Genomic DNA, 26,663 nt, shown 5'->3' on the forward strand with positions numbered 1-26,663 from the left:
TGTGAGGTTAACTGAAAGGTTTCCTCATGTACCAGTCGATAATAATAAATACCTACAATTGCATAATCTGTTATTGGACCTACGTATGTGTTTAACGGGTTCTGGGAAACTCAGCCCTGTGAGTACAAGCCGTGAGGTCTCAAGTCTGAGTGCGTCCCTGATGTGTTTTCCACCGTCTATTCTCCGATATTGCTCCCTCTACTTTCTCAGTCCTCTGACTTTCCCTATATCTACTCCAGGATGCATGCTTTTTTCCAGTAATCCCCTCCTGGATAAAATTCCAAAATCCAGGCTGACTGTACACCTAAACTCCTTTGTCCCTCGCTTCTCCCATCTAAGGAACTACCTCCCAGAGGTCGTTCTTTCCAATTCTTACCCTCCAGGGCTTCAATAATGCAGTGCATTGCCACCTCATGTCATCCATCATCCTAACCCATGATCTTTATCATCCCCATTAACCCTTCTTAACCCAACACTCTTACTTGCTGGTTTCAGTGTTCCCTTGCTTCTTGTGCCCAATTGTTGCCTCGTTCCCCCACTCGATTCACTCTAGCTCCTGCATGAGCTTCGCTCGTGTGGAAAAGAAACAATAAGGCATCACGACACAGGATAATATCGAGCAAGATGGCTCCTACCCTTTTTTCCACATACTTTACATAACCTTCTCGGTTGCACTCATCAGCATCCTGAACATCGAGACCGGAGAGCTCTCCAGTTGACGTACAATTCAGTATACTGTACTCAACTGAAGGACCGGACAGAATGTTTCTTCAGGATTCAGCATATAGCCCCAACTTTATGCAGTACTAGGAGTATCCGGCATTGCCCGGTGATGTTCTAATCCTGTTGGCATTTATTTTGGTATTTTTTTCTATTTTTTGTGGGTGCCTAAAACACTTCCCTACACCCACTAAGGAAATTTTTTATTTAATATTATAATATTACACACACACGAATCGGGATAATTTAATATTACCTTTCACATAGCTACAAAGGCTCAGGCACCAGAGAGCGATTTTTTAAATCCCCCCAAAAAATCCAACTTCTATTTTCAAAATTTTATTTTGCCCAAAACACTTCCTGGAACTCACTGATGAACCTCAGAAAATTTGAAGAAGATCCGTTCAGCCATCTCTGAGAAACATGGCGACAAACAGACAAACGGCTCTCGTATAGTATAGATTTCAATTTGGAAAGTTGTTAAATGTACTTCCAGTATTTCTTTAATTATTGAATGTGCTGTTCATATACCGTATATTAAGATCTGTCTACAGTAATGTGCTGGATTTACCATTCTCCACTAAAAATGAAAATTCATTTGATTTCTTCGATCAAAATCTAAGTACACACTGGCTAAGAGGCAAATTGGGCTGATCACATGTTGTGCCTTATTATCTCTTGTAGTGTTTTCTTATGTCTCAAGCAGGTTCCATAGCAGCAAAGTAAACCATGGTAAACAGGGATCAACCTGTCTGATTCTTTCTTCAATAAGAACACATTGTGGCTAAAACTTTACACTCACACAGAGTGATGCATGACTTGATTGTTGATAACACAAGCAAGTTGCCTGTGCCCACACGGGATTCGAAACGGGGTAGGGATGGGGCTGGCAAAAAAGCAAATGGCATCTTCTGTCATCGAGCCGGCAAGCGAGGAGCAACGACTCACATTTATTGCCACATCTGATACAATTTAAATACTCTAATGGGAGTGAGTGAGGTGCTCCATTTAAAACTTTGTTTGATATATATGTGTGTGTATATGTATATATCTTTTTGATGCCTAGCGTCCATAAATAAAAATTGTATTGGTGTCAAAGCCAGTGGCCAGTTGAAAATTAATAGTAGGATTACAGACTGACGTGATGTTTATATACCTTGCAGCAACGTTTTAGAGTAGGTTGTATGTTGCGTCTCCTGGCAAAGCTGGATAACGTGGACTTCCGTAATGATTAGGAAAAAACAGCACTGTAAACTGTTCTGGAACTTGAAATATGAGGAGTCAAAACGTTTTTGTTGTCACCATGAAGGCAATGACAGGAAAACTTGCAGTAATGTTTTTGGTTTCCAGCTGGTGTCCAACAATATTTTGATGCGGTCGGTGTTTCCTGAGGTTATTGGAATGTGAGGTCTTGTTTTTGTCTCTGAAACTGCTTGAAAAGGGGGAAAGTTATTCACCACCTCAAATGCAGTCGGGCCAAATCAAAAGTTACCAGGAAGTCTTCCTTGTCCACAAGGGCACAAAGTAGACAAACAGAAAATCTCACTAGATTAGCACTTCCGGCGATTAGCAGATTAGATTAGCACTTGCTCAGCACTTCCGGTTCAGGGTGGTTTTTAACTCAACTGGACTACTGTCCAGTCGAGTTCATCACATACTGAACCCTCCGTCGTCTGTCGTCTGTCGTCCGTTAACTTTTCGACGTTAACACTCCAGCGTCCACAAATATCAACCGATTCTGATCAAACTTGACATGCAGCATCCTTACCCCAAGGACCAGGTTTGTATTACATTTCAGCCCGATCCGTTGAAAAATGGCGGACTTAGGCGACCATTTTGTTTTTGGTCATGAAAACGACGTTAACACTCTAGCGTCCACAAATATTAACAGATTTTGATCAAACTTAGAATGTTTAACCCTTTAACCCTTATCACACAAGGTAGGTTGCTATTGCATTCCAACCCGATCCGTCACAAAATTGCCGCCATAGGCCGCCATATTGTTTTCAGCCCCGAAACGACGTTAAGACTTTAACGTCCACAAATATTTATGGATTTTGATCAAACTTAGTGTATGAGACTCTTACCACACAACGTATGTTGCTATCGCATGTCAACCCGATCTGTCACAAAATGGCCGCCATAGGCTGCCATATTGTTTTCAGCCCCGAAACGATGTTAAGACTTTAACGTCCACAAATATTTATGGATTTTCATCAAACTTGGTGTGTAAGACTCTTACCACACAACGTATGCTGCTATCGCATGTCAACCCGATCTGTCACAAAATGGCCGCCATAGGCCGGCATATTTTTTCAGCTCTTAAGAAAAGCACAAGAATTTAGGATGTTGAAACTAACTGACCTACTTTAAAGTTGTCCAGTCAGTTCAGTTGAGTTCTGCTTCCCTGGAAGCTCTAGTAGTCTACGTGTTGGTCAAGTCTGCAGCTGCCGCTTCCACCAAATTAAAGCGAAGTTTAAAGAACCGGATTTGTCGGGGTTTTCTGTGAAATCTCCATCCCTGTATTGCTGTCCGTTTTCATCTGATTTTCAACTTAAATCTTACCTTGTGCTGTATTTGTCGAATTCGTTTTTGTATTGTTCAAGATCTACTTTAGCCGCTCCTCGGATAGCTGCTGTCAAATTTCTGTGTCCCTTTTGTCTCCATATTCATATTCCTTGTTTTGCTTCTTTCTTCCCAAATATTGTACTCCAATCTCTTCAATGTCATACTATTCCCCCTCCTCGCTTCAAAAAATAAAAACAAACAAAACTAGAACGGTACTTAGTAGAGAGCATACCTCCGCAAACCTGAACAATTTATGCTTTGTATCCCACTGATAGGCCAGATCTTCATCTGGACCTGAACCAAAATCTGAACCAATTGTTCTTGTCATCTACCCAACTCATCCACCAAGTTTGGTATAATGCGTCCAAAATTATTTCTCTTTCTACTGTTCCTTTTGTTTTGTTATGTCCTGATCCGTTCAGTATTCTAGCTCTTCCACGAGCCTTGACTCTGAATACAAAAAGGCCTCATAGAATGTTTAACATAAAAGCAAGTGCCCGCAAAGGGGACATCCAGCTCACCTTGGCATCTGAAAGAATGGCATAGTGCTTTGTAAAAGAAACTGCATGTGAAAAAAACTTGGTGACAACTAAACACTTAGAGAGAGGCCGGAGGGGAAAAGGGATTGATCTCAGATTGTTCACAGATGCTATTAGCGGTTGGGAAGGAGAGGGAAGTATGCGGGAGGCCTAAAAGCAATGATTGTCATAGGCTTGTATCGACTTGTGGGCCATATTTTACATGCAAGCGGGATGAGTGGGGAGATAAATTGAGAAAGTAATAATTGAGACAAAAGAGAAATTGAGTGGACAGGAAAGAGAAAGAAGGGCAAGGGAGTGTGAAAGGATTGGGAAGAGAAGGGGAAGGTATGGAAATATGGCAAGGGAATTTTGTGGGGGAGATGGAGAGAGGTTAAAAGGGTTAAATCCTGCTAATCTGTGTAAATAATAAACAGATGGCCCCTTGCACAATATCAGCACATTGGCCTGAAACTATGATCTTCTTGAAGGAATAATGAATAAGTGGCATACAGTAGCTTAACCATTGCTGCCTTTCAGCTTCCTGGTCCCGAATTTGATGGCTTGCAGAATCAGACCTCAACAAACCTTACTGTCTAGCGCTAATTTAGCAGGAGCACTGCATTGTGGTTCTTAAGACGAGTCAATGAGTTGAGTGTTCCACCTGCAATGTGCACTTTTTAGATCCCATGGTATTTTTTCCGAAAAAACTAAGCCTGTGGGTCAGTACTTCGCTGAATTTCAAATTTCTTCAATGAATTGGATATAGCATTCGCAATGCTGCCCCTTTTGGACCCTTTTTGTTCTATACCTGTTGTTGTTGTTGTTGTTGTTGTTGTATAGCCCCAGAGTTCTCTATAATAAGCCCGTGGCACGGAGACAGCCTATCACACTCCCAGGAGCGACCCAGAGATCCTCCACATCTAGAATGGTGTACCCCCGCCCTCACAAAGTCAGGGCAACTACAGCTTTATTGATAGAGAGAGACAAAGACAAAAACAAAAAGAGGGAAAAGGCTAATCTATGGGACCTGATCGGCACTCTGACCGTGACCGTGCTGCCCTGACGAATCCAGGCAGAAGGGGAAAGAGTGGGGAAGATTTGGCCCCCGACTTGTGTTGGGGGGTACAACCACCACAAAGAGGCATCTCCGATAGTTGTCTCTACACCTGTTGTAGTGGTTGCTTGAGTTGCCATCTATGTATTATTTATGCAACAACAGGAGATGGTCGGGGAAACAAGTTGAGAAAAAATGGAGAAGGAATAAAATGGAATGTATGGGAATTTAGGAGTGGGAAGAAAAAGCGTTTGGGACGAGATCATATTTAATGGAGGAAAGATGTCTGTCTATTTTTTTTATTTTTAATAAACAGGAATTATATTCCTGCGTGGGGCTGGTGTGAAAACTTTTGACTCAACCAGGGACGTCCACCACTTTCGTGGTGACAGTCCACTGAGCCATTGAGCCAACAGAATCTCCTCAGAAATTTTCCACACTTAACACTGCAAGCTTAATAAGGCCGATGTCTTACGTGCCTGCTAGACAGACCCCGGATGTGAGCGTAAGTATTTGTTTGCGTATGTACGATTGTACGTGTATGCAAGTATATGTAGAAATGCATAGGAGATAAACTCATCTACAATTTTCAATAAACAGGAATTAAATTCTTGTGTGGGGCTGGTGTGAAAAATTCTGACTCAACCCGGGACTCAAACCAGGGACCTCCATCACTTTCGCGGTGACAGCCATTGAGCCAATGGAATCTCTGGCCATCCTGTTGTAGTGATTGCTTGAGTCACCATCTATGTATTATTTATGCAACAACAGGAGATGGTCGGGGAAACAAATTGAGAAAAAATGGATAGGGAAGAAAATGCAATGTACGGGAATTTAGGTGTGGGAAGAAAAAGCGTTTGGGATGAGATCATATTTAATGGAGAAAGATGTCTAAATATATATATATATATATATATATATATATATATATATATATATATATATATATATATATATATATATATATATATACATATATATATATATATATATATATATATATATATATATACATATATATACATATATATATATATATATATATATATATATATATATATATATATATATATATATATATATATACAGTATATATATATACAGACTTGGCATTTAATATAGAATTTTTTTTTTTCTTGACTTGGGTTTACTTTCTGAACTCAGTATATCAATCTGGTGAGTTTCTTTTATGCTTCGATGATTTCTTTGTTAAAAGAACCATGTCACTGATTGTCTTTCGCAGCAAGAAGTCAATAACAGGATAATATCACAGGTGGCATGACAAAATGTAAGGACAGGTACATTTGACGATTGGTTTCACAATCGTGTATATAAGGGTTGTTGCGTTCTGTACTAGTGGAAAACAACTGCTGCACATCTACAAAAGTTATTGCCGCTTCCTCTGGAGATGGTCCGTCAACTCGACAATGCTATTTATCATGGAGTGGTGGCTTTACGAAATTCCGGCATGAAACAGCATGCTATTGCTCGGCAGTATGGCATCACTCAAGGTCAGGTGTCAAAGATCCTGAAACGAAATGCTCAGAGGGGTGTGCCTACTCCAATACTGAGGCCAGGACATCCCCACAGAACCACAAGGAGAGATGATCGCCAGCTGCACCGGTTAGTCTGCAATGGCCGTACCAAGTCAGCTAATCGGCTTGGGGCTGAGTGGCAGCAACTGACAAATGTGCCTGTATCCAGAAGGCTAGTCAACCAACGACTGGTTCAAGCAGGCTATCATGCCAGGCATCCCCTGAGAAAGCCACGCCTGACCAGACAACACAGCCAGCGCCGATTGCAGTGGGCCAGAGAGCACCGTCAATGGCAGCCAGGACACTAGAATCACATGACCTTCAGTGACGAGTCTAGATTTCTGGTCTATCGTCAAGATGGCCACAACCGAGTGCGCAGACAAGTGCATGAAGCCTACAACGAAGATTGTATTGTGCCAAGAGTCCAAGCTGGAGGTGGTGGAGTGACCGTTTGGGCTGCTTTTCATGCAGGGGGCAAAACTGACCTGGTTGTTCTGAATGGAAACCTCAACCAGTTCAAGTACAGGGCCATTCTGGAAGAAACATTGCCTCCATTTGCTCGTGCAGCCTTCGAGGAAACTTTGCCTTCTAAGATGACAATGCACGGCCTCATCGTGCTCGCATGATCCAACACTTTCTTGCTGACTGTGGTGTCGAGCATATGGAGTGGCCTGCCATGTCCCCGGATATGAATCCGATAGAGAACTTGTGGGCAGAATTAACGCGTCAAATCGACAACTTGGACCAGCAGCCCACCTCTGTGCGTGAATTGCAGCAGGCTATTTTCACTGCATGGCAAGCGATTCCTGTCCAAACCTTGGCAAATCTCGTGAACAGCATGCCTCGACGTGTACGTGCTCTCCTGAATGCTCGTGGTGGTTATACGAAGTACTGAACTGTAATTTTACTGTCCGTAATCCCAGTCATAATTTAACTTTTGTTTTTGTTGAAAAAAAATTTGGCTAATGTGCAAAATAAAGAGATACTTCTGGAAAACGTACAGAAGTTTAACACAGTACTGTCCGTGAATTGAGTTCGATATCAGTTTACATCACTTTCAAGGATCAATTTATTTACTTCAAAATGTCAAATGTGGTTTTTGTTTCTTTTAAAGGTCACATTAACAAAATCTAGAATAATTTCAACATAATTCTAATGAACTTTTGGTTCTAAGTCATCTTGAAAAGTAAGTTGAGCCCCACAAAAAAAATATTCCATATTAAATGCCAAGTCTGTATATATATTGTTACATTTGTGGGGTTAGATGATGGAATCCCATAGTAAAAAGAGGATTGTGTAGTTATAGCATGGACTGTGGATGCCTAGTAGACATCTCAATGTATTGAAGTAGGGAAACTGGAGCCGAAGATTGTTTATTTGTCTTCACACGAGTGGGTGAAGCTTTGTTAACTAGTTAGGGATTAAGGTTAGTTCTCCCCAGTACGTGATATTCCCTCTGTGATTTTGTCCCTACGTTTTTATAACAGGCAGAAGGGGAAAGGCCAGCCATGCAAAGCCTCCATTAAACCACCACAACCGCCAACAGTACCCGGACATTGCTGATCGACAAGTAAGCCCCCACCTTAATTAACACTCACGCCAAGCAAAAGCTGGCAGGCCATGTCCCCAGAGTGGTACGAGGGGCGTAGAGGAGCAGAGCCAGCAGGCCACGCCCCTGAGCTTCGATTGGGAGGGGTGCCATCAGAGGAGAGACAGTTTGAGAGGAGTGAGAGGAAGAAGAGTGCATGTCACTCGCTCCCTCGGTGTGGGTTTTTGGAGAGAAACAGACGTTGGTGGAGGAGCTGCTTCTTTTCTTTTGTGTGTGCACCTGAGAGGATGACTTTCGTGGTACGTGGGCTAGCGTGAATGCATTGGAGATTAACTTGGAAATTTGAGGAGGTTTTGGACACTGCTGAGGTCGTGGTGGGCTGGGTCCGCTTTGTGCTTCCCCGGACGGTAGAGGGACCCGAAAGAGGACCTCCCTCACAAAGTACCTCACATTCGTGGCGCCGAGGAGAGCAACTCCGCGGCCATCTTGTGCGCTTCCCGCCTGTGGGGCTTCGAGCTTCAACGACCATCAAGCTCCAAAAAGTCCTCGTTGAGGCCAAAGCTGAGTGCCGACCGTCTAAAAGAAACAATTTAGTTTCATTATCTTTCCCCTGTGTGTTGTATTTGTGACCGAATGGAGACGTCTCACAATAGAGAATATTAGTTTTACCTCACCTTTCATTTTTATCCTTTGATTTATTTTCATTAAATTAATTGTGTGGCATTTTTCATTTGTTGTGTTCGTTTATTCGTTGTGGGTTCGGGAATAAACCCGTGTGCTTCCGTTCAGGTAAGCACTTCTCATCCTTCCATCCCGCACGCGCCAAAAATAACCGCTATATATTCGGCTGTCCGCCTCGGAATTAAGCCTTCTGGCTATTCAACCAAGGCTGGTGTTCATCGGCAATATATATATATATATATGGCAAGGAGAAGGAAGTTGAAGGGGTCAACCTTTTTGCATATGCAATATTTAGAAGTTCACTGGAACCTCGTGAATAGCGTAAGTGAGCCTCCAACAGCACAGGTTAACAGCACAGAGTTGAAACAGAATGAGTTTTATCCATTAGACAAATTCATCTGACAAAAATGATTACCTTGTCACCTGTGTCCTTGTGTTGAAATCAAGGGAACGCATTGACTGTAACACCTCCACAGATCCCAGGTACTACAAAACATGGAGGAAAGGGGAAGGTGGAGTGGGAGATTGAGTGGATAGACCTTTGCATATATATACATACAGTCACGTGAAAAAGTAAGTACACCCCATGTAAAGTTTTGACTCTTTCAACATATTTCAACATACAGCTATTTGATCTTCATTTCAACAATATTGAAAGATAAAGGTGATATAATATAACAAATATCATGAAACATTTACATTTTGAAGTCCATTGCATAATTTAAATAAACATAAATGCAAATTTCGCATGTGGAATAAGTAAGTACACCCCATGAAATGTTTTTAAAAATCTTTTTAACATATGTGGACATATCAATATTTGATCTTCATTTAAACAGTATATAGAGATAAAGGTGATCTAATTGAACAAAAAACAATGGGTAATTGACTTTGCAATAATTTATTCAACAAAAAATTAACAGAGATGCCATTTCCTTCTGTGGAAAAAGTAAGTACACCCTTGGCTCTAATAGGTGGTATTGCCCCCTTTGGCAGAAACAACCTCAAGTAGGCGTTTCTTATAACTGTCTACCAGTCTCTGACATCGACTGGGAGAAACTTTTGCCTACTCCTCCATGCAGAATTCTTTCAGCTGTGCGATGTTTGAGGGGTTCCTTGCATGCACAGCTCGTTTCAAATCCCCCCACAACATCTCGATGGGATTTAGATCCGGGCTTTGACTTCGCCATTCCAGAACCCTCCAATTCTTTCTTTTCAGCCATTCCTTGGTGGATTTACTGGTATGTTTAGGGTCATTGTCAAGTTGCAAGGTCCACCTTCGGTTGAGCTTCAACTTTCCGACAGATGGCCTCACATTATCCTCAAGCACCCTCTGGTACAATGAAGAATACATAGTGGATTCTATGATGGTGAGCTGCCCAGGCCCTGATGCAGCAAAGCTGCCCCAAACCATAATATTTCCACCACCATGCTTTACAGTTGGTATCAGGTTCCTGTGGTCAATGCTGTCTTTGGTTTTCGTCAAACATGTCTTCTGGTCCTGTGGCCAAATAGCTCTACCTTTGACTCATCTGTCCAGAGCACATTGTTCCAGAAGTGCTGGTCTTTGCTTAGGTGTTCATTGGCAAATTTTAGTCTGGCCCTGATGTTCTTTCTGGACAGCAAAGGTTTCCTCCTGGCACACCTCCCATGTAGATCAAATTTGTGCAGCCTCTTTCTAATGGTAGACTCGTGCACTTTGACATCAACAGTGGCAAGAGCTACCTGTCGGTCCCGTGATGACATTCTGGGGTTCTTGGAGACTTCTTTCAGCATCTTGCAGTCTGCTCTCGGGCTGAACTTGCCGGGGTGGCCTGGCCTGAACAAGTTGGCAGTTGTTTGGAATCTTCTCCACTTGTAGATGATCTTGCGGACAGTTGAATGATTGATTTCAAATCGTTTGGAGATCTTTTTAAATCCCTTCCCAGACTCGTAGGCATCTATAACCTTCTTTCTGAAGGCCTCAGAGAGCTCTTTTGATCTAGGCATGGTGCCGCCGCACACTTCAACAACAAAGAGCAAACCAAACTAAATGTCTGAGGTTTAAATAAGACAGGTTCCTCCAAGATCCTCTCTAACGATGTTCTAATCATTTGCACCTGAGCTGGTGCACCTGATTCTAATTTTAGGTATTTGAAGTAGTGATAAATGTCGGGGTGTACTTACTTTTTCCACATGCGAAATTTGCATTTATGTTTATTTAAATTATACAATGGACTACAAAATGTAAATGTTTCATGATATTTGTTATATTATATCACCTTTATCTATCAATATTGTTGAAATGAAGATCAAATAGCTGTATGTTGAAATATGTTGAAAAAGTCGAAAGTTTACATGGGATGTACTTACTTTTTCACGTGACTGTATATACATATTAATATCTCACTGAGATGCAATAGGGTTTTTTGGGGGGTGGGAATGGAGGAGGCACAGGAGATTTTGTGTGACATTCCCTTTTCACATGTGTACCATTTCATTATCCATCTCAAGATAACCTGAGGACATCAACAGTCAATCATGAAGAGTGTACTGGTATCGGGTGGAGGAAGACCAGAGCAAGGAAGACAGGCAAAATGATGCCCTCCCTAAATGTCATTCATTAGTGAGCCAGCTGGGTTTTTACTAACAATGTGATAGTTGTCAAAACATGAGAACTCTCTTGAGACTATAGCCTGGTTTGCAGAAGCTTAGAATCAAAATGTTTCATGGTGTTGCCGGCAGCGGAATTTGAACTTACAACGTCTGTGTTTCCATTCTGGTGCCCTCACCGCTATGCCGCTACCCAACTCTCAAAATGCCCACCTAATGCATTTGATCGACCCAATAAAAAAAGATCAAGACATCTTCCATAAACAATTAAAACAAATTCACTGTGGTTCATACATCACTAAAGTGCATATCCATTTGTAATTAATGATATATTTTCAACCACATCTTTCTTAAGGTAATGTTACCTTCACCAGGTATGTGATCCCCCCTCCTTGGATGTTCTCCACAGGATGCGGCCAATTGGCAGAGCCGCGTGGCTGCCAGTCATCCTCAAACACTGGGCAGGCCTCTGCACCTCGGAGCAACATGGCCGCTGTCTCGTCGCGTGCACCGTCGTTGCCTGGAATACCTGAGGCGTCTTGGAATGCCTCACTTTGAGATTGCCCGTTTATCGGTGGTTGTGGTGCAGGTGGTGGTGGTTCTTGCTTCTCAATGTCTGTTGTAGTCGGAGCCTGCTGAGTGGGAGAAACCTTTTTGAAATTTTGTCACAACAATGGATGTCTTTACTGTCTCGGTAGCTCATCTTTCAGTAAATTATTCTCCCAAACATGGTCCTGGGTTTGAGCTCCTGTCGTGTCATTGAATCAACACCAATGGGTTGACTCGCCCTGTCATCCTTCCAAGGTCGGCAAAATTAAGTACCAGCCTACTGGGAAGAATGAGACCCATCCAGGATTGTGCCACCCAGCCAAGGAAAACTACCTTGGCAGCCCTGTGTGTCTGAAGATGTGAAAGGAGCGGTTCTTCTTCTTCTACACATAAAACATAATTGTTTTTTTTTTATAATATGGAAACAGTAAATTAAATATTTTAAAAACCAAAAGATACAAGGTTTCCCACACTCGACCTAACTATTGTACATAGACTAAAAAAGTGAGTCATCGATCCAATGGCTTGGTGTCACACAAGTATAATGTTTCAAAGTTCAGTCAGTCAAGCTATTCCGCGTGTGTCGCTGAGAGGTGAAAGCTGTCGTGGATCACACGATGTAAATAAGTGCTGAAGAGGATGCACCGAAAATCAAGGTATCAGTCAATTAAACGTACATTTTATGCATTGTTTCGTACTTCTATTGGACTTTTGAGCCCATTCAATCTATTGAACAGCAATTAACAGGCAGCTTCACTGAAAGCAAATATTATCATCGACCTTATGTATAACATCAGTAGTGAAGCATTGAGGGCATTAGATGAGGGGAAAAAAAGATGCTTGTTTTTGGCAACTTTTACTTTGGAAAACAAATGCAAGCAGTAAATGTAGTGAAAAAAAAATTGAACAAAAGATGGGAAAGACGAGAGGAGGGAGAGTGGAGAACTTGGGAGGGGTTGAGTGGTGGAGGACAAGAGAGGAAGTGGGTTTTTGTGGTTATGGTTACAAATTGTCCGGAGATGCTTCAACCTGTCAATGTGGTTGAATGGAAGTGAAGTGGCTGGAAATATTCGATAGCAATGCTACTTACACTCTTTTATTCAGTACTGTGCTTGGGGATGATCATTAACTTCAGTTTAAGTGTAAGGTAGTAAAAAGAAAACAAGGAATAAAGATCCTGTAGTGTTACATCAAATTTGTTTTGGACTGCAAGCAAATTGCTCTTGTGTAAAAGTTGTTTTATTTTGATGTTTAAACCAAGCTAGTGCAAGTGTGAGATCACTCTCTTACCACAGTGTAGAAGTAAACTAGAACGACATTCTTCAACGTCACAACGTAGACCGACATGTCTACGCCCACATTATTACATCATTACAATACTTGCACCAAGTTTGATTTAAATCCATTAAGCTGTTCTCAAGTTATCACATTTTTACCTGACATGACCTCTGACCTTTGACCTCTTGACCCCAAAATGTAATCAGTTAATGTTTACATCATTACACATACCTGTACCAAGTTTTAATTTAAATCCCTTCAGCTGTTCACAAGTTATCACATTTTTACTTGACATGACTGACCTTTGGCCTTTGACCTCGGGAACCCAAAAATCGAATCAGTTAATCCTTACTTCATTATACATATCTGTACCAAGTTTTAAGTAGATTCCTTTCGTTCTCATTGAAAGGAATCAGATTCCGCTCATGCCAAGTCATGAGCATTTCCATAACTGAGATACAAACTGAGACAAGTTACCTGCACTCCATAGCAGATGCTGTAGGTTAGGGCAGGAATTTATAATATGACCAGGGTATTTGAGCATATAGGGTCTACTCTTCACGACACACACAGTGGGATCTTGAATGCCTGCCAGCTAATCGGAGCAACCAGGACACCCAGCTTAACGTTCATCCAAGGGACACCCACCAGAGTTCACCCAGAGTGGACAGCTCAAAGGTAAATATGCAAGATCTGGGTTGCATACTCACCTTTGCACCATGGTTACTGTCCCTCAAAGGTTCAGTTACAAATGAAAACCCTTTCTGTTGATGTAAGAAGAAGGCACATATTGTTGTTGGAATTGACATCTGACCTGTAGACAAAGCCCTAATGCAAACAGATGCAGTTGTGCTTGGCGGTAGGATTCAGGTGCGGTTGTACGCGATGTACTTCTTCAACTGGTCAAAGTTTCAGTAAAATAGGAGAGTGAGGTTGCATTTTCTGTTTCACCTGAACTGTATATTCATCAAATTGTAAAAGCCATAAATTTTGACAGGTCTTCATGAAAACATCAATTTTGGCAGATCTTCATGAAAATATCAATTTTGGCAGATCTTCATGAAAACCTAAATTTCGGCAGAGCCTCATGAAAGCATCAATTTTGACAGATCTTCATGAAAATATCAATTTTGGCAGATCTTCATGAAAATATCAATTTTGGCAGATCTTCATGAAAACCTCAGTTTCGGCAGAGCCTCATGAAAGCATCAATTTTGACAGATCTTCATGAAAACATCAATTTTGACAGATCTTCATGAAAATATCAATTTTGACAGATCTTCATGAAAATATCAATTTTGGCAGATCTTCATGAAAACCTCAATTTTGGCCGATCTTCATGAAAACATCAGTTTCGGCAGAGCCTCATGAAAACATCAATTTTGACAGGTCTTCATGAAAACATCAATTTTGGCAGATCTTCATGAAAACATCAATTTTGACAGATCTTCATGAAAACATCAATTTTGGCAGATATTCATGAAAACATCAATTTTGGCAGATCTTCATGAAAACATCAATTTTGGCAGATCTTCATGAAAACATCAATTTTGGCAGATCTTCATGAAAACATCAATTTTGGCAGATCTTCATGAAAACATCAATTTTGGCAGATCTTCATGAAAACATCAATTTTGGCAGATCTTCATGAAAACATCAATTTTGGCAGATCTTTATGAAAACATCAGTTTTGGCAGAGCTTCATGAAAACATCAATTTTGGCAGATCTTCATGAAAACGTCAATTTTGGAAGATCTTCATGAAAACATCAATTAAACATCAATTTTGGCAGAACTTTGTGAAAACATCAATTTTGGCAGATCTTCATGAAAACATCAATTTTGGCAGATCTTCATGAAAACATCAATTTTGGCAGATCTTCATGAAAACATCAATTTTGGCAGATCTTCATGAAAACATCAATTTTGGCAGATCTTTATGAAAACATCAGTTTTGGCAGAGCTTCATGAAAACATCAATTTTGGCAGATCTTCATGAAAACGTCAATTTTGGAAGATCTTCATGAAAACATCAATTAAACATCAATTTTGGCAGAACTTTGTGAAAACATCAATTTTGACAGATCTTCATGAAAACATCAATGTTGGCAGTTCTTCATGAAAACATCAATGTTGGCAGTTCTTCATCTATGTTCTTCATGAAAACATCAATTTTGACAGATCTTCATGAAAACATCAATTTTGGCAAATCTTCATGAAAACATCAATTTTGGCAGATCTTCATGAAAATATCAATTTTGGCAGATCTTCATGAAAACATCAATTTTGGCAAAATCTTCATGAAAACATCAATTTTGGCAGATCTTCATGAAAACATCAATTAAACATCAATTTTGGCAGATCTTCATGAAAACATCAATTTTGACAGATCTTCATGAAAACATCAATGTTGGCAGTTCTTCATGAAAACATCAATGTTGGCAGTTCTTCATGAAAACATCAATGTTGGCAGTTCTTCATGAAACCATCAATTTTGACAGATCTTCATGAAAACATCAATTTTGGCAGATCTTAATGAAAACATCAATTTTGGCAGATCTTCATGAAAACATCAATTTTCGCAGATCTTCATGAAAACATCAATTTTCGCAGATCTTCATGAAAACATCAATTTTGGCAGATCTTCATGAAAACATCAATGTTGGCAGTTCTTCATGAAAACATCAATTGTGGCAGATCTTCATGAAAGCATCAATTTTGGCAGTTCTTCATGAAAACATCAATGTTGGCAGCTCTTCATGAAAACATCAAGGTTGGCAGTTCTTCATGAAAACATCAATTTTGACAGATCTTCATGAAAACATCAATTTTTGGCAGATCTTCATGAAAACATCAATTTTGGCAGATCTTCATGAAAACATCAATTTTGGCAGATCTTCATGAAACCATCAATTTTGGCAAATCTTCATGAACACATCAATTTTGGCAAATCTTCAGGAAAACATCAATTTTGGCAGATCGTCATGAAAACATCAATGTTGGCAGTTCTTCATGAAAACATCAATGTTGGCAGTTCTTCATGAAAACATAAATTTTGGCAGATCTTCATAAAAACATCAATTTTGACAGAACTTCATGAAAACATCAATTTTTGGCAGATCTTCATGAAAACATCAATTTTGGCAGATCTTCATGAAAACATCAATTTTGGCAGATCTTCATGAAACCATCAATTTTGGCAAATCTTCATGAAAACATCAATGTTGACAGATCTTTATGAAAACATCAATGTTGACAGATCTTTATGAAAACATCAATGTTGACAGATCTTCATGAAAACATCAATGTTGACAGATCTTTATGAAAACATCAATTTTGGCAGTTCTTCATGAAAACATCAATGTTGGCAGTTCTTCATGAAAACATCAATGTTGGCAGTTCTTCATGAAAACATCAATTTTGACAGATCTTCATGAAAACATCAATTTTTGGCAGATCTTCATGAAAACATCAATTTTGGCAGATCTTCATGAAAACATCAATTTTGGCAGATCTTCATGAAAACATCAATTTTGGCAGATCTTCATGAAACCATCAATTTTGGCAAATCATGAAAACGTCAATTTTGGCAGATCTTCATGAAACCATCAATTTTGGCAGATCTTTATGAAAACATCAATTTCGGCAAATCATGAAAACGTCAATTTTGGCAGATCTTCATGAAAACATCAATTTTTGGCAGATCTTCATGAAAACATCAATTTTGGCAGATCTTCATGAAAACATCAATTTTGGCAGATCTTCATGAAACCATCAATTTTGGCAAATCATGAAAACATCAATTTTGGCAGATCTTCATGAAACCATCAATTTTGGCAGATCTTTATGAAAACATCAATTTCGGCAAATCTTCATGAAAACATCAATGTTGACAGATCTTCATGAAAACATCAATTTTGGCAGATCTTCATGAAACCATCAATTTTGGCAGATCTTTATGAAAACATCAATTTCGGCAAATCTTCATGAAAACATCAATGTTGACAGATCTTTATGAAAACATCAATTTTGGCAGAGCTTCATGAAAGCATCAAGTTTGGGATGATGAGGTCGTGATGAAAGTGCCAATGGTAGATTTGGATTTCCAAAGCATGGTATAGCCTCAACATTCAAACACATACACACTAAATAAAGAACTGTTAATGTACCGTGGTAGCTGCATCATCGGAATCGTCTCTTTCACCGGCAGTGACCTCCCCGCCAGCCGACGCCTCCATCATCGGGAACCCGCTCATCTGAGCCAGGCAGGGCTCACCCGAGGGCAGTTGTTGCTCCAGTTCGCCTTCACCCTCAGGACAAGGAAGCAGTGGCGGCTCCATCGCTCCCCAGTGTTCATCCACGGACGTAACGGAATCGTTGCGAAAACGGCTGTACTTTGGACGTTGCAGCATGAGGATTGGTCCTGTCCCTCTGTAGACAGTTTCCGGGAACACTTGCAATTGCTACTCCCTCAGTCGCTGCTGCTGGCAGGAACGACGTCCTTGACTTGCCAGCGATCGTTGAGGAAGAGGCAAAAATGATTTTTTAAAAACTTTGTCAACAACTGGATACTCTTCTGTCTTCAGACAATTTTGTCCTTGTTTGTTTTTTTGGGGGGGAGTTTTTTTCTTTTTGGCCCTGCTATTCTACAACATGTACGATATTTGCGCACCGAGAAGAGCTCTTTTGTCCGCACGTCGCAACATTTCATTGGGAGTCTCTATAGGACGCACAGAGCGACATCTGCCCGCCTGGCCTGTTGCCTGAGTGTCCGATATCCGACAAGGGCCTCCGCCCCAGCCCTGGGGATTGTATGACAGTAATGACTCGAGCAAGTTACACAGCACAGATCACCACAATTGCTTTTGAGATATGAGTAACTGCGGCCTTCGTGTTACCAACGTCGTCTTCCCTGAGCCAAAGACACTTCGACATTTTCTCCCACAACAAAAACAGTTGATGCCACCTTGCAGTTGCGAACCCGGAGGGCAATCGTCCGAAGCCGTGGCCAAATGTTCACAGGTGCACATGGTGGTGGTGGTCACCACCCTGCCAGATCTTGAGGCCACGATACAAACCTTGGATTCTCGAAGAGATCTTTCCAGAGGGGGTGCACGGTTAAGGATGGGACTGTTTGTTACAGATTAGTCTCGTGTTTCCCCAAAGCAGACAGCTGGAATGCTTATCCACATGGGAGGAGAGACGCTCCATGGGATCATGGATCAGGAAAGGTTTCTAATCATATTTGGAATCTCAATCCGTTGTTGAGGAAGAACCGTGGAGCGAACTGCTTCGCCCAATCCGAGGCGATTGATGTGACCATGGGAGTGGGAGGGAGGGATGTGCAGAGGGATCACAGGGATGCAAGCGATGTGCGGAGGGCGCAGTGCAAGCTCGTATCGGATGAAAGCGGCGGGAAGTGCCTGGCTACAAAATGGACAGTGCAGCGAGAGTGCTTTCTGCTGTACAACACTCCACCACTCACCCCTGGCAACATTTTATTGGCACAGTGTGGGCTCTTCCCCTCCCCCCCCCCCCCCCCCCACCCTTGCCTGTAATCGATCCCCACTACATTACTCGTCTAATCTGTGCACTCTATCACAAGCTTTTGAACTTTAACCCCCTTAATCCCTGTCTCTATGTGACCATCTTCCTCGACCGCCAGACTCTTCTCTTCCATGAGTTCCATCTATATCACTTTTGATCTCGTCTTCCATTTCACATCCCCCTACCAGCCCCCTTCGTGATGAGAGGCCTCCTGCTGCAACTACGCCAGAAGCGGTTTCGAGTGCATATGCGATTCCACTGGGAATCAAACCCAAAAAGCAGGCAACTCGGAATCGAACGTCCTGGCAGTATTGCAATATTATAATCATACACGAGATGCGTTCAAAAAGTTCTCAGAACAAGGTGCTCCCAATGGGCCAAAAAACACCAACGTTTCATAATAATGTTTTACTTTATACAATTCGGCTGTGGACAACAAGACCTTCAAGATCATTGGAATTGCCGGCGATGAACCCGAGTCGATGCGCCTATCACCTTCCCATCGCAGACAGGTCGGTGGTCTCTCTATCTTCTACCTCAACATCCAAAACCATAATCTTTTCAACCCCCGTTAACTCCCACTCCCACTCCCCTCTACCTCCCCCCCCCTCCCCACTCCCCTGTCTCCACTACTCCCCTGCCTCCCCCACTCCTTCCTCTACTCCTCTCCGTCCCCCGCTCTCTCTCTCCCTCACCACTGCCCCATCTCTCCCTCACTCCCTGTCTCCCCTGTCTCCCCCACTCCCCTCTCCCTCCTCTCATATCCCACTCCCTCCCCCGCTGCCCTGTCTCTCCCCACTCACATCTCCCTCCCCTCTCTGCCCCTCCCCTGTCTCTCCCTTCCCTGTCTCTCCCCCACTCCTCCACTCCCCTCTCTTATCTCCTCTCTATATGTCCATGCTCTATACTATTTAAACGGCTTAAATTTTTTATTTTTTTTGGCTTTCGCTATTCATTTGTCACTTATATTTGATATCTGATGTACCATACTCGTTACAGAGTGTCTGTGCCGCCAAAAACAGCTTCCTGAGCAATGGTTAAACTGGGTGGCGTACCATTGCCTTCCCAACACTAGTTCAGGCAGGAATTTGTAATTTGGTCAAAGTGCCAGCGATAGCTCGCCTACTCTTTGTGAAAGACACCGTGGGGGGATCTTTAACGTCCACCAACTAATATCAGTAGACGGGACTCCCAGTTTAACGTCCATCGGAGGGATGGCACACATTGATGATTCACCAGTCTGTGAAACATGATGATAGTTTATAGCTGGGTTGGGATTTAAATCCAGGCTAGGCAGCTTAGACCTTAGAGGAGAGTGTGTGTACCTCGGAGGTCATACTGTCTGCCTTGGTGGTACCTCAACGCACTGTTAATAATTAAACTGTGATTCCATGTTGTACCGGTATACATTACTATATGTTAAAAATGTATAACAAAAGTAGAATCCAAATTCATAAAGATCGTGAAGATGTACAATAATGACCTTTAAAAGATTGAGAAAAATTAATTTTGGAGCCATTTTACCTCACTTCTCATGGAGCCTATTATTTAAAAAATCGCTTCTTCCTCATTTTGTAGATATCACTCGAGATTGTGACATAATTATTTAGGCTATGAGTTCCGCTCATGAAATATGGAATCAGATTTCACAGCTTTTAACAAGCCTATCTATATTATATTAGCCATAGGCGATTCTGTCTGTCTGTCTGTCCGGGGGTGTGGCTTACTCCGTTTAGAGAGTAGCTCCACCCATTCTGGGAGAGGCTTCATATAAACAAATATCCACCATTTTATTAACTCGCATAGCTTTGAGGCCTGTTTAGTTAGGCCCGTGCTGTCTTGCTCTCTCTCACAGTTTTATTTCAACTCTAATTCGATATATCATTTCATTTTTCACAGTCGCTAACACAGTTTTAGACTCGGTGGAAAAAAACGGGAATAAAATCCCATGAAAGTTTCCATTTATAGAATGAAATGAATTCTCAAAGGCCTGTAATTTCAAGGCCATTGAGTCTCTCTCATGCCTTTATCTCCAATCTAACTCACCATCTGATTTCATTTTTATCGATGGTTTTAGACTCGGTATCAGAAATAATTGAGAAAATTCACACACACACGGGAAAATGCAAAGATATATTTTAAAAATCGCGGGACGATGTATCATACACCGCCTAAATAGCTCGAAATGTCGACATGTCTGAAAAATTCGCTTTTTCTTTTCCGTTAAGATATATTACTTTTCCGTTTGATGACAGTCGTCACAAAAACGTCAACAATGATGCCGACATATATTTCTTCATTCTTATTTCATTCATCATTATTATCCGGAAGTAAAATATGTTTCAGGAAATTACCGAGAGATATTCCTTCAGTTTTTTTTTATTAGTTACGTGTCCATACACTTTAAAATAGGTTTATTTGAAATCTTTAATGACTCAACCGGAATCGATGCAGGACGATGTATCATACACCGCCCAAATAGCGACATACAGTCACGTGAAAAAGTAAGTACACCCCATGTAAAGTTTTGACTTTTTCAACATATTTCAACATACAGCTATTTGATCTTCATTTCAACAATATTGATAGACAAAGGTGATATAATAAAACAAATATCATGAAACATTTACATTTTGTAGTCCATTGTATAATTTAAATAAACATAAATGCAAATTTCGCATGTGGAAAAAGTAAGTACATCCCATGAAATGTTTTTTAAATCTTTTTAACATATGTGGACATATAAATATTTGATCTTCATTTAAACAGTATCTATAGATAAAGGTGATCTAATTGAACAAAAACAATGAAAAATTGACTGCAATAATTTATTCAACAAAACATTGTTGCACAGCATGCACAATTGCATGCACAGCTCATTTCAAATCCCCACACAACATCTCGATGGGATTTAGATCCAGGCTTTGACTTGGCCATTGCAGAACCCTCCATTTCTTTATTTTCAGGCATTCCTTGGTGGATTTACTGGTATGTTTATCGTCATTGTCATGTTGATCGTCATTGTCATGTTGCAAGGTCCACCTTCGGTTGAGCTTCAACTTTCCGACAAATGGCCTCACATTATCCTCAAGCACCCTCTGGTACAATGAAGAATACATAGTGGATCCTATGATGGTGAGCTGCCCAGGCCCTGATGCAGCAAAGCTGCCCCAAACCATAATATTTCCACCACCATGCTTTACAGTTGGTATCAGGTTCTTGTGGTCAAATGCTGTCTTTGGTTTTCGCCAAAAATGTCTTCTGGTACTCTGGCCAAATCGCTCTACCATTGACTCATCTGTCCAGAGCACATTGTTCCAGAAGTGCTGGTCTTTGCCTAGGTGTTCATTGGCAAACTTTAGTCTTACCCTGATGTTCTTTCTGGACAGCAAAGGTTTCCTCCTGGCACACCTCCCATGTAGATCAAATTTGTGCAGCCTCTTTCTAATGGTAGACTCGTGCACTTTGACATCAACAGTGGCAAGAGCTACTTGTAGGTCCCGTGATGACATTCTGGGGTTCTTAGAGACTTCTTTCAGCATATTGCGGTCTGCTCTCGGGCTGAACTTGCTGGGGCGGCCTGGCCTGAACAAGTTGGCAGTTGTTTGGAATCTTCTCCACTTGTAGATGATCTTCCGGACAGTCGAATGATTGATTTCAAATTGTTTGGAGATCTTTTTAAATCCCTTCCCAGACTCGTAGGCATCTATAACCTTCTTTCTGAAGGCCTCAGAGAGCTATTTTGATCTAGGCATGGAGACGCCGCACACTTCAACAACAAAGAGCAAACCAAACTAAATGTCTGAGGTTTAAATAAGACAGGTTCCTCCAAGATCCTCTCTGACGATGTTCTAATCATTTGCACCTGAGCTGGTGCACCTGATTCTAATTTTAGGTATTTGAAGTAGTGATAAATGTAGGGGTGTACTTACTTTTTCCACATGCTTAATTTGCATTTATGTTTATTTAAATTATACAATGGACTACAAAATGTAAATGTTTCATGATATTTGTTATATTATATCACCTTTATCTATCAGTATTGTTGAAATGAAGATCAAATAGCTGTATGTTGAAATATGTTGAAAAAGTCAAAATGGGGAATGTGTTGAAAAACACATGGGGTGTACTTACTTTTTCACGTGACTGTGTGTATATATATATATATATATATATATATATATATATATATATATATATATATATATATATATATATATATATATATATATATATATATATACGTATATATATATATATATATATATATATATATATATATATATATATATATATATATATATATATATATATATATATATATACGTATATATATATATATATATATATATATATATATATATATATATATATATATATATATATATATATATATATATATATATATATATATATATATACGTATATATATATATATATATATATATATATATATATATATATATATATATATATATACGTATATATATAAATATAAATATATATATAAATATATATATATATATATATATATATATATATATATATATATATATATAAACTAGCTGAGGTACCCGGCTTCGCCCGGGTTGAATAAGAATAATACAAATATATGATGAAAAGAACATGCATATTTTAGAGCAATATCACAGTACATTTCATACATGACGTTTTTTCAATTTTCAATTTCTCAAAACCTCTGGGTATACAACATTTCTGGTTTTCTTACTTGGTGCCAAGACATAAAGATTGCTTGGTTTTCCACCCTCGAGCAGCCCACGTACAGCTGGCCATGGGCAAACACTTGTTCTGTGAAGTTCAGGCCTACAACCTTCATTGATTGCCCATGCGCCCTGTTGATGGACATAGCAAAACATAGCCTGATGGGGAACTGAAGCCTCTTGAAGGAGAATGGAAGGTCAGGTGGAATAAGTGGTATCCTTGGAATGAATACTTTCTCTCCTCTGTATTGTCCTGAGAGGATGGTTGCCTCTAGGACATGCGGCATCATTTGCTGGATTGTCAATCGTGTGCCGGTACACAGCTTTGGTGGATCAAGATTCCTTAGAAGCATGATTGGTGCTCCCACCTTGAGAATCAACCTGTGTGTTGGGAGTCCTTGAGGCTGACGACTGTTGAGAAACTCAGTTGGGAGGTTTACTGCCTGATCTTCATGTCACTTTGGCAAGAGAATCATAATTTATTTCATGACCGGGCAGCGAACGTCATTATGTGCGACATTACGTCACTCCTACGGACGTGAAAACATTTGTTTTCCTTCAAAATATATTTAAAATAAATAAAATAGTACATAAATTAACAATAAAAGAAGCTAAAAAACAATTTAAAATACAATAAAAAGCACATTTAAAAAATATAAATACGTACGTACAGTATACTGTACGTACGCGCAACTGCTGATTCTCATTCAAAACAGAGGCGACGTACAGTATTCCTTTACTGTGTCTGTGTTAGCCATGGGTCCGAAGAAGGATAATACTAGTGTTTCCAAGCGTAATGTGGTTACGATAAGTTAAACAATGGACGATAAGTTAAATCTGATTAAAAGGTATGGAAAAGGTGGAAAAGTGTCGGTGATAGCGCATAGACCTTGAATCGGAACCGCAATGCGTCATGGGATCGGAAAGGGGCAATAGCGCCGCCACAAACTACACCATGGAATTGCAGCTGGCCCGGTTTTTTAAACCATTGATATTAAAATAAAAAGTAGCCTATAACCACCGGAATTTTATGCTGATTCCGAATCTGTGTCTAAAACTTTTCTCCGATGTGTAGTTCTTGAGTTATAAGCGGACATCCAGACAGACACACACACACACACACTCCTCCTTTATTTATATAGATGTATATATATATATATATATATATATATATATATATATATATATATATATATATATATACAGAAATCGGGCGCTATTTTTGACACCCTGTATTATTAAACAGGAGCGTCCGTCCATCTGTCCATCCCCAAACTACTCCCTCAGTTTTGGGGCTAGCCCCGCCAAACCTCCTGTGGAACGTTTTGGGGTCCCAGCGGATGTTGTAAGGTAGGTAGGAGGTTTCAAAAATTCCTCAATAAAATTATGATTTTGAGATTAACTCAATATGAACCTGCCACAAATCTGGAAGTGAACATATGATAGCAATGAGATGCTTTGATAATATCCCAATACTACCGTCATTTAAAGCAGTATTTTGTTGAAGTATCAATTTATGAGTGGAATGACGTTTGGAATTTAGTGAATACAATTACGATTTTGAATTCGTAATTGTATTCACCCAACCATACGGACCTACTTCACATCTGGATTTAAATATTTGTTTCCATCACGAATGTTGGTAAAAGTTTATTTTTTACGTTAATGTTATTTAATTTGTGATTGGAGTTATGTTGTTTTGAATGAAAATTGAGCTATTGAGTTCAAGTGAATGACGAAATGCTGTGAGGGTTTCTACTTTCTAAACGTGACATTTGTGGATCCCCATATGCAGATTCGCCATTGTCTGGGTATAGAACCATTCAAACTACGTTTTTCGTGGAAGTTCTTCACGAACCTGCTGTCCATGTCTGACGTGCGACTGAAGGTGCTACAGGAATGTGGAATTTATTGGTTTCATGCTTTAGCATTCACCATTTCTGCAATGTTTGTTTGCGTTCGTCTCCCCACCCATGCGTACCTCGCTAGTTCTTATAATATATATATATATATATATATATATATATATATATATATATATATATATATATATATATATATATAAATATATATATATATATATATATATATATATATATATATATAGTATATATATATATATATATATATATATATATATATATATATATATATATATATATATATATATATATATATCTCCTTGTCTACAGGCATCGTCCCACCTTCCCTGAAAATTGCTGCTGTCACCCCCATTCTAAAAAAACCTGGTCTAAACCCTGACACCCTAAACAACTTCAGACCCATCTCCAACCTACCCTTTCTGGCAAAAGTTTTGGAACGCGCTGTAGCCACTCAACTCAAACATCACCTCTCTGCCAATAACCTGTATGAAACATTCCAATCCGGATTCCGCTCCAACCACAGTACTGAAACTGCTCTCCTCAAAATCACCAACGACCTTCTCCTCTCCTCTGACGCTGGCAACCTCAACATTCTCGTCCTCCTCGACCTCAGCGCTGCCTTTGACACCATCGATCACACCATCCTCCTCACCCGACTTGAATCCACCTTTAACGTTACCGGCACTGCCCTCTCTTGGATTAAATCATACCTCTCTGACAGACGCCAGTTCATCTCCATCAATAACTGCAAATCCCCCACTGCTCCCCTCCCCCAAGGTGTCCCCCAAGGTTCAGTTCTTGGCCCCCTCCTCTTCATCCTTTACCTGTCCCCCCTCGGTCACTTAATCCGCCGTCATGGTCTCCAATTCCACTGCTTCGCCGATGACATCCAGCTTTTCATCTCCACCAAGTCCGTCTCCACCGACACCCACTCTATCCTGACAAACTGCATCACTGAAATAAAATCCTGGCTTCAAATCAACTTCCTCAAACTTAACTGTGATAAATCTGAAATAATCATCATTGGCCCAAAAACGCTCACAAAATCCACCCATAACTTTGCCCTCAACATCGACGGTATCCCAGTATCCACCTCCCCTCACATCCGGAATCTTGGCGTCATCTTTGACCAAACCCTCTCCTTTGACAAATACACTAAACAGATCACAAAGTCTTTCTTTCACCTGAAAAACATTGCCCGTCTCCGCTCATCCCTCTCCTCCACGGCTGCAGAAACCCTCATCCACGCCTTCATCACCTCCCGTCTGGACTACTGCAATAGCCTCCTCTATGGTTCACCCTCAAAAATCACCAATAAACTCCAATACATTCAGAACTCCGCTGCCCGTCTACTCACCCATTCCCGGACCCGTGACCACATCACCCCCGTCCTTTACAAGCTTCACTGGCTCCCCATCCCCCAGAGAATCCAGTACAAAATCCTCCTCCTGACATACAAAGCCCTC

At 40.4% G+C, this 26,663-nt stretch overlaps 1 protein-coding gene across 2 annotated transcripts in view; it reads right to left on the reverse strand.

The window, feature by feature from the left end:
• LOC137431574 (SHC-transforming protein 1-like) overlaps positions 1–26,663 on the reverse strand; it is a 99,654-nt gene that overhangs the window by 43,179 nt on the left and 29,812 nt on the right. Inside the window, exons 1-3 of one of the 2 annotated variants that reach the window (XM_068123039.2) lie at positions 17,216–18,375; positions 11,586–11,852; positions 9,044–9,114 (exon numbers count right to left, since the gene is read on the reverse strand). In XM_068123039.2, the coding sequence (XP_067979140.2) occupies positions 9,044–9,114; positions 11,586–11,852; positions 17,216–17,458 (581 nt within the window). In that variant the 5' untranslated portion in view covers positions 17,459–18,375. Of the gene's footprint in view, positions 1–9,043; positions 9,115–11,585; positions 11,853–17,215; positions 18,376–26,663 lie in introns of those variants that run through there. The other variant, XM_078782137.1, reaches the window with a different exon arrangement.

Source organism: Myxine glutinosa, chromosome 7 (genome assembly GCF_964187855.1).
Source record: "Myxine glutinosa chromosome 7, kmMyxGlut1.1, whole genome shotgun sequence".
Taxonomy (NCBI): domain Eukaryota; kingdom Metazoa; phylum Chordata; class Myxini; order Myxiniformes; family Myxinidae; genus Myxine; species Myxine glutinosa.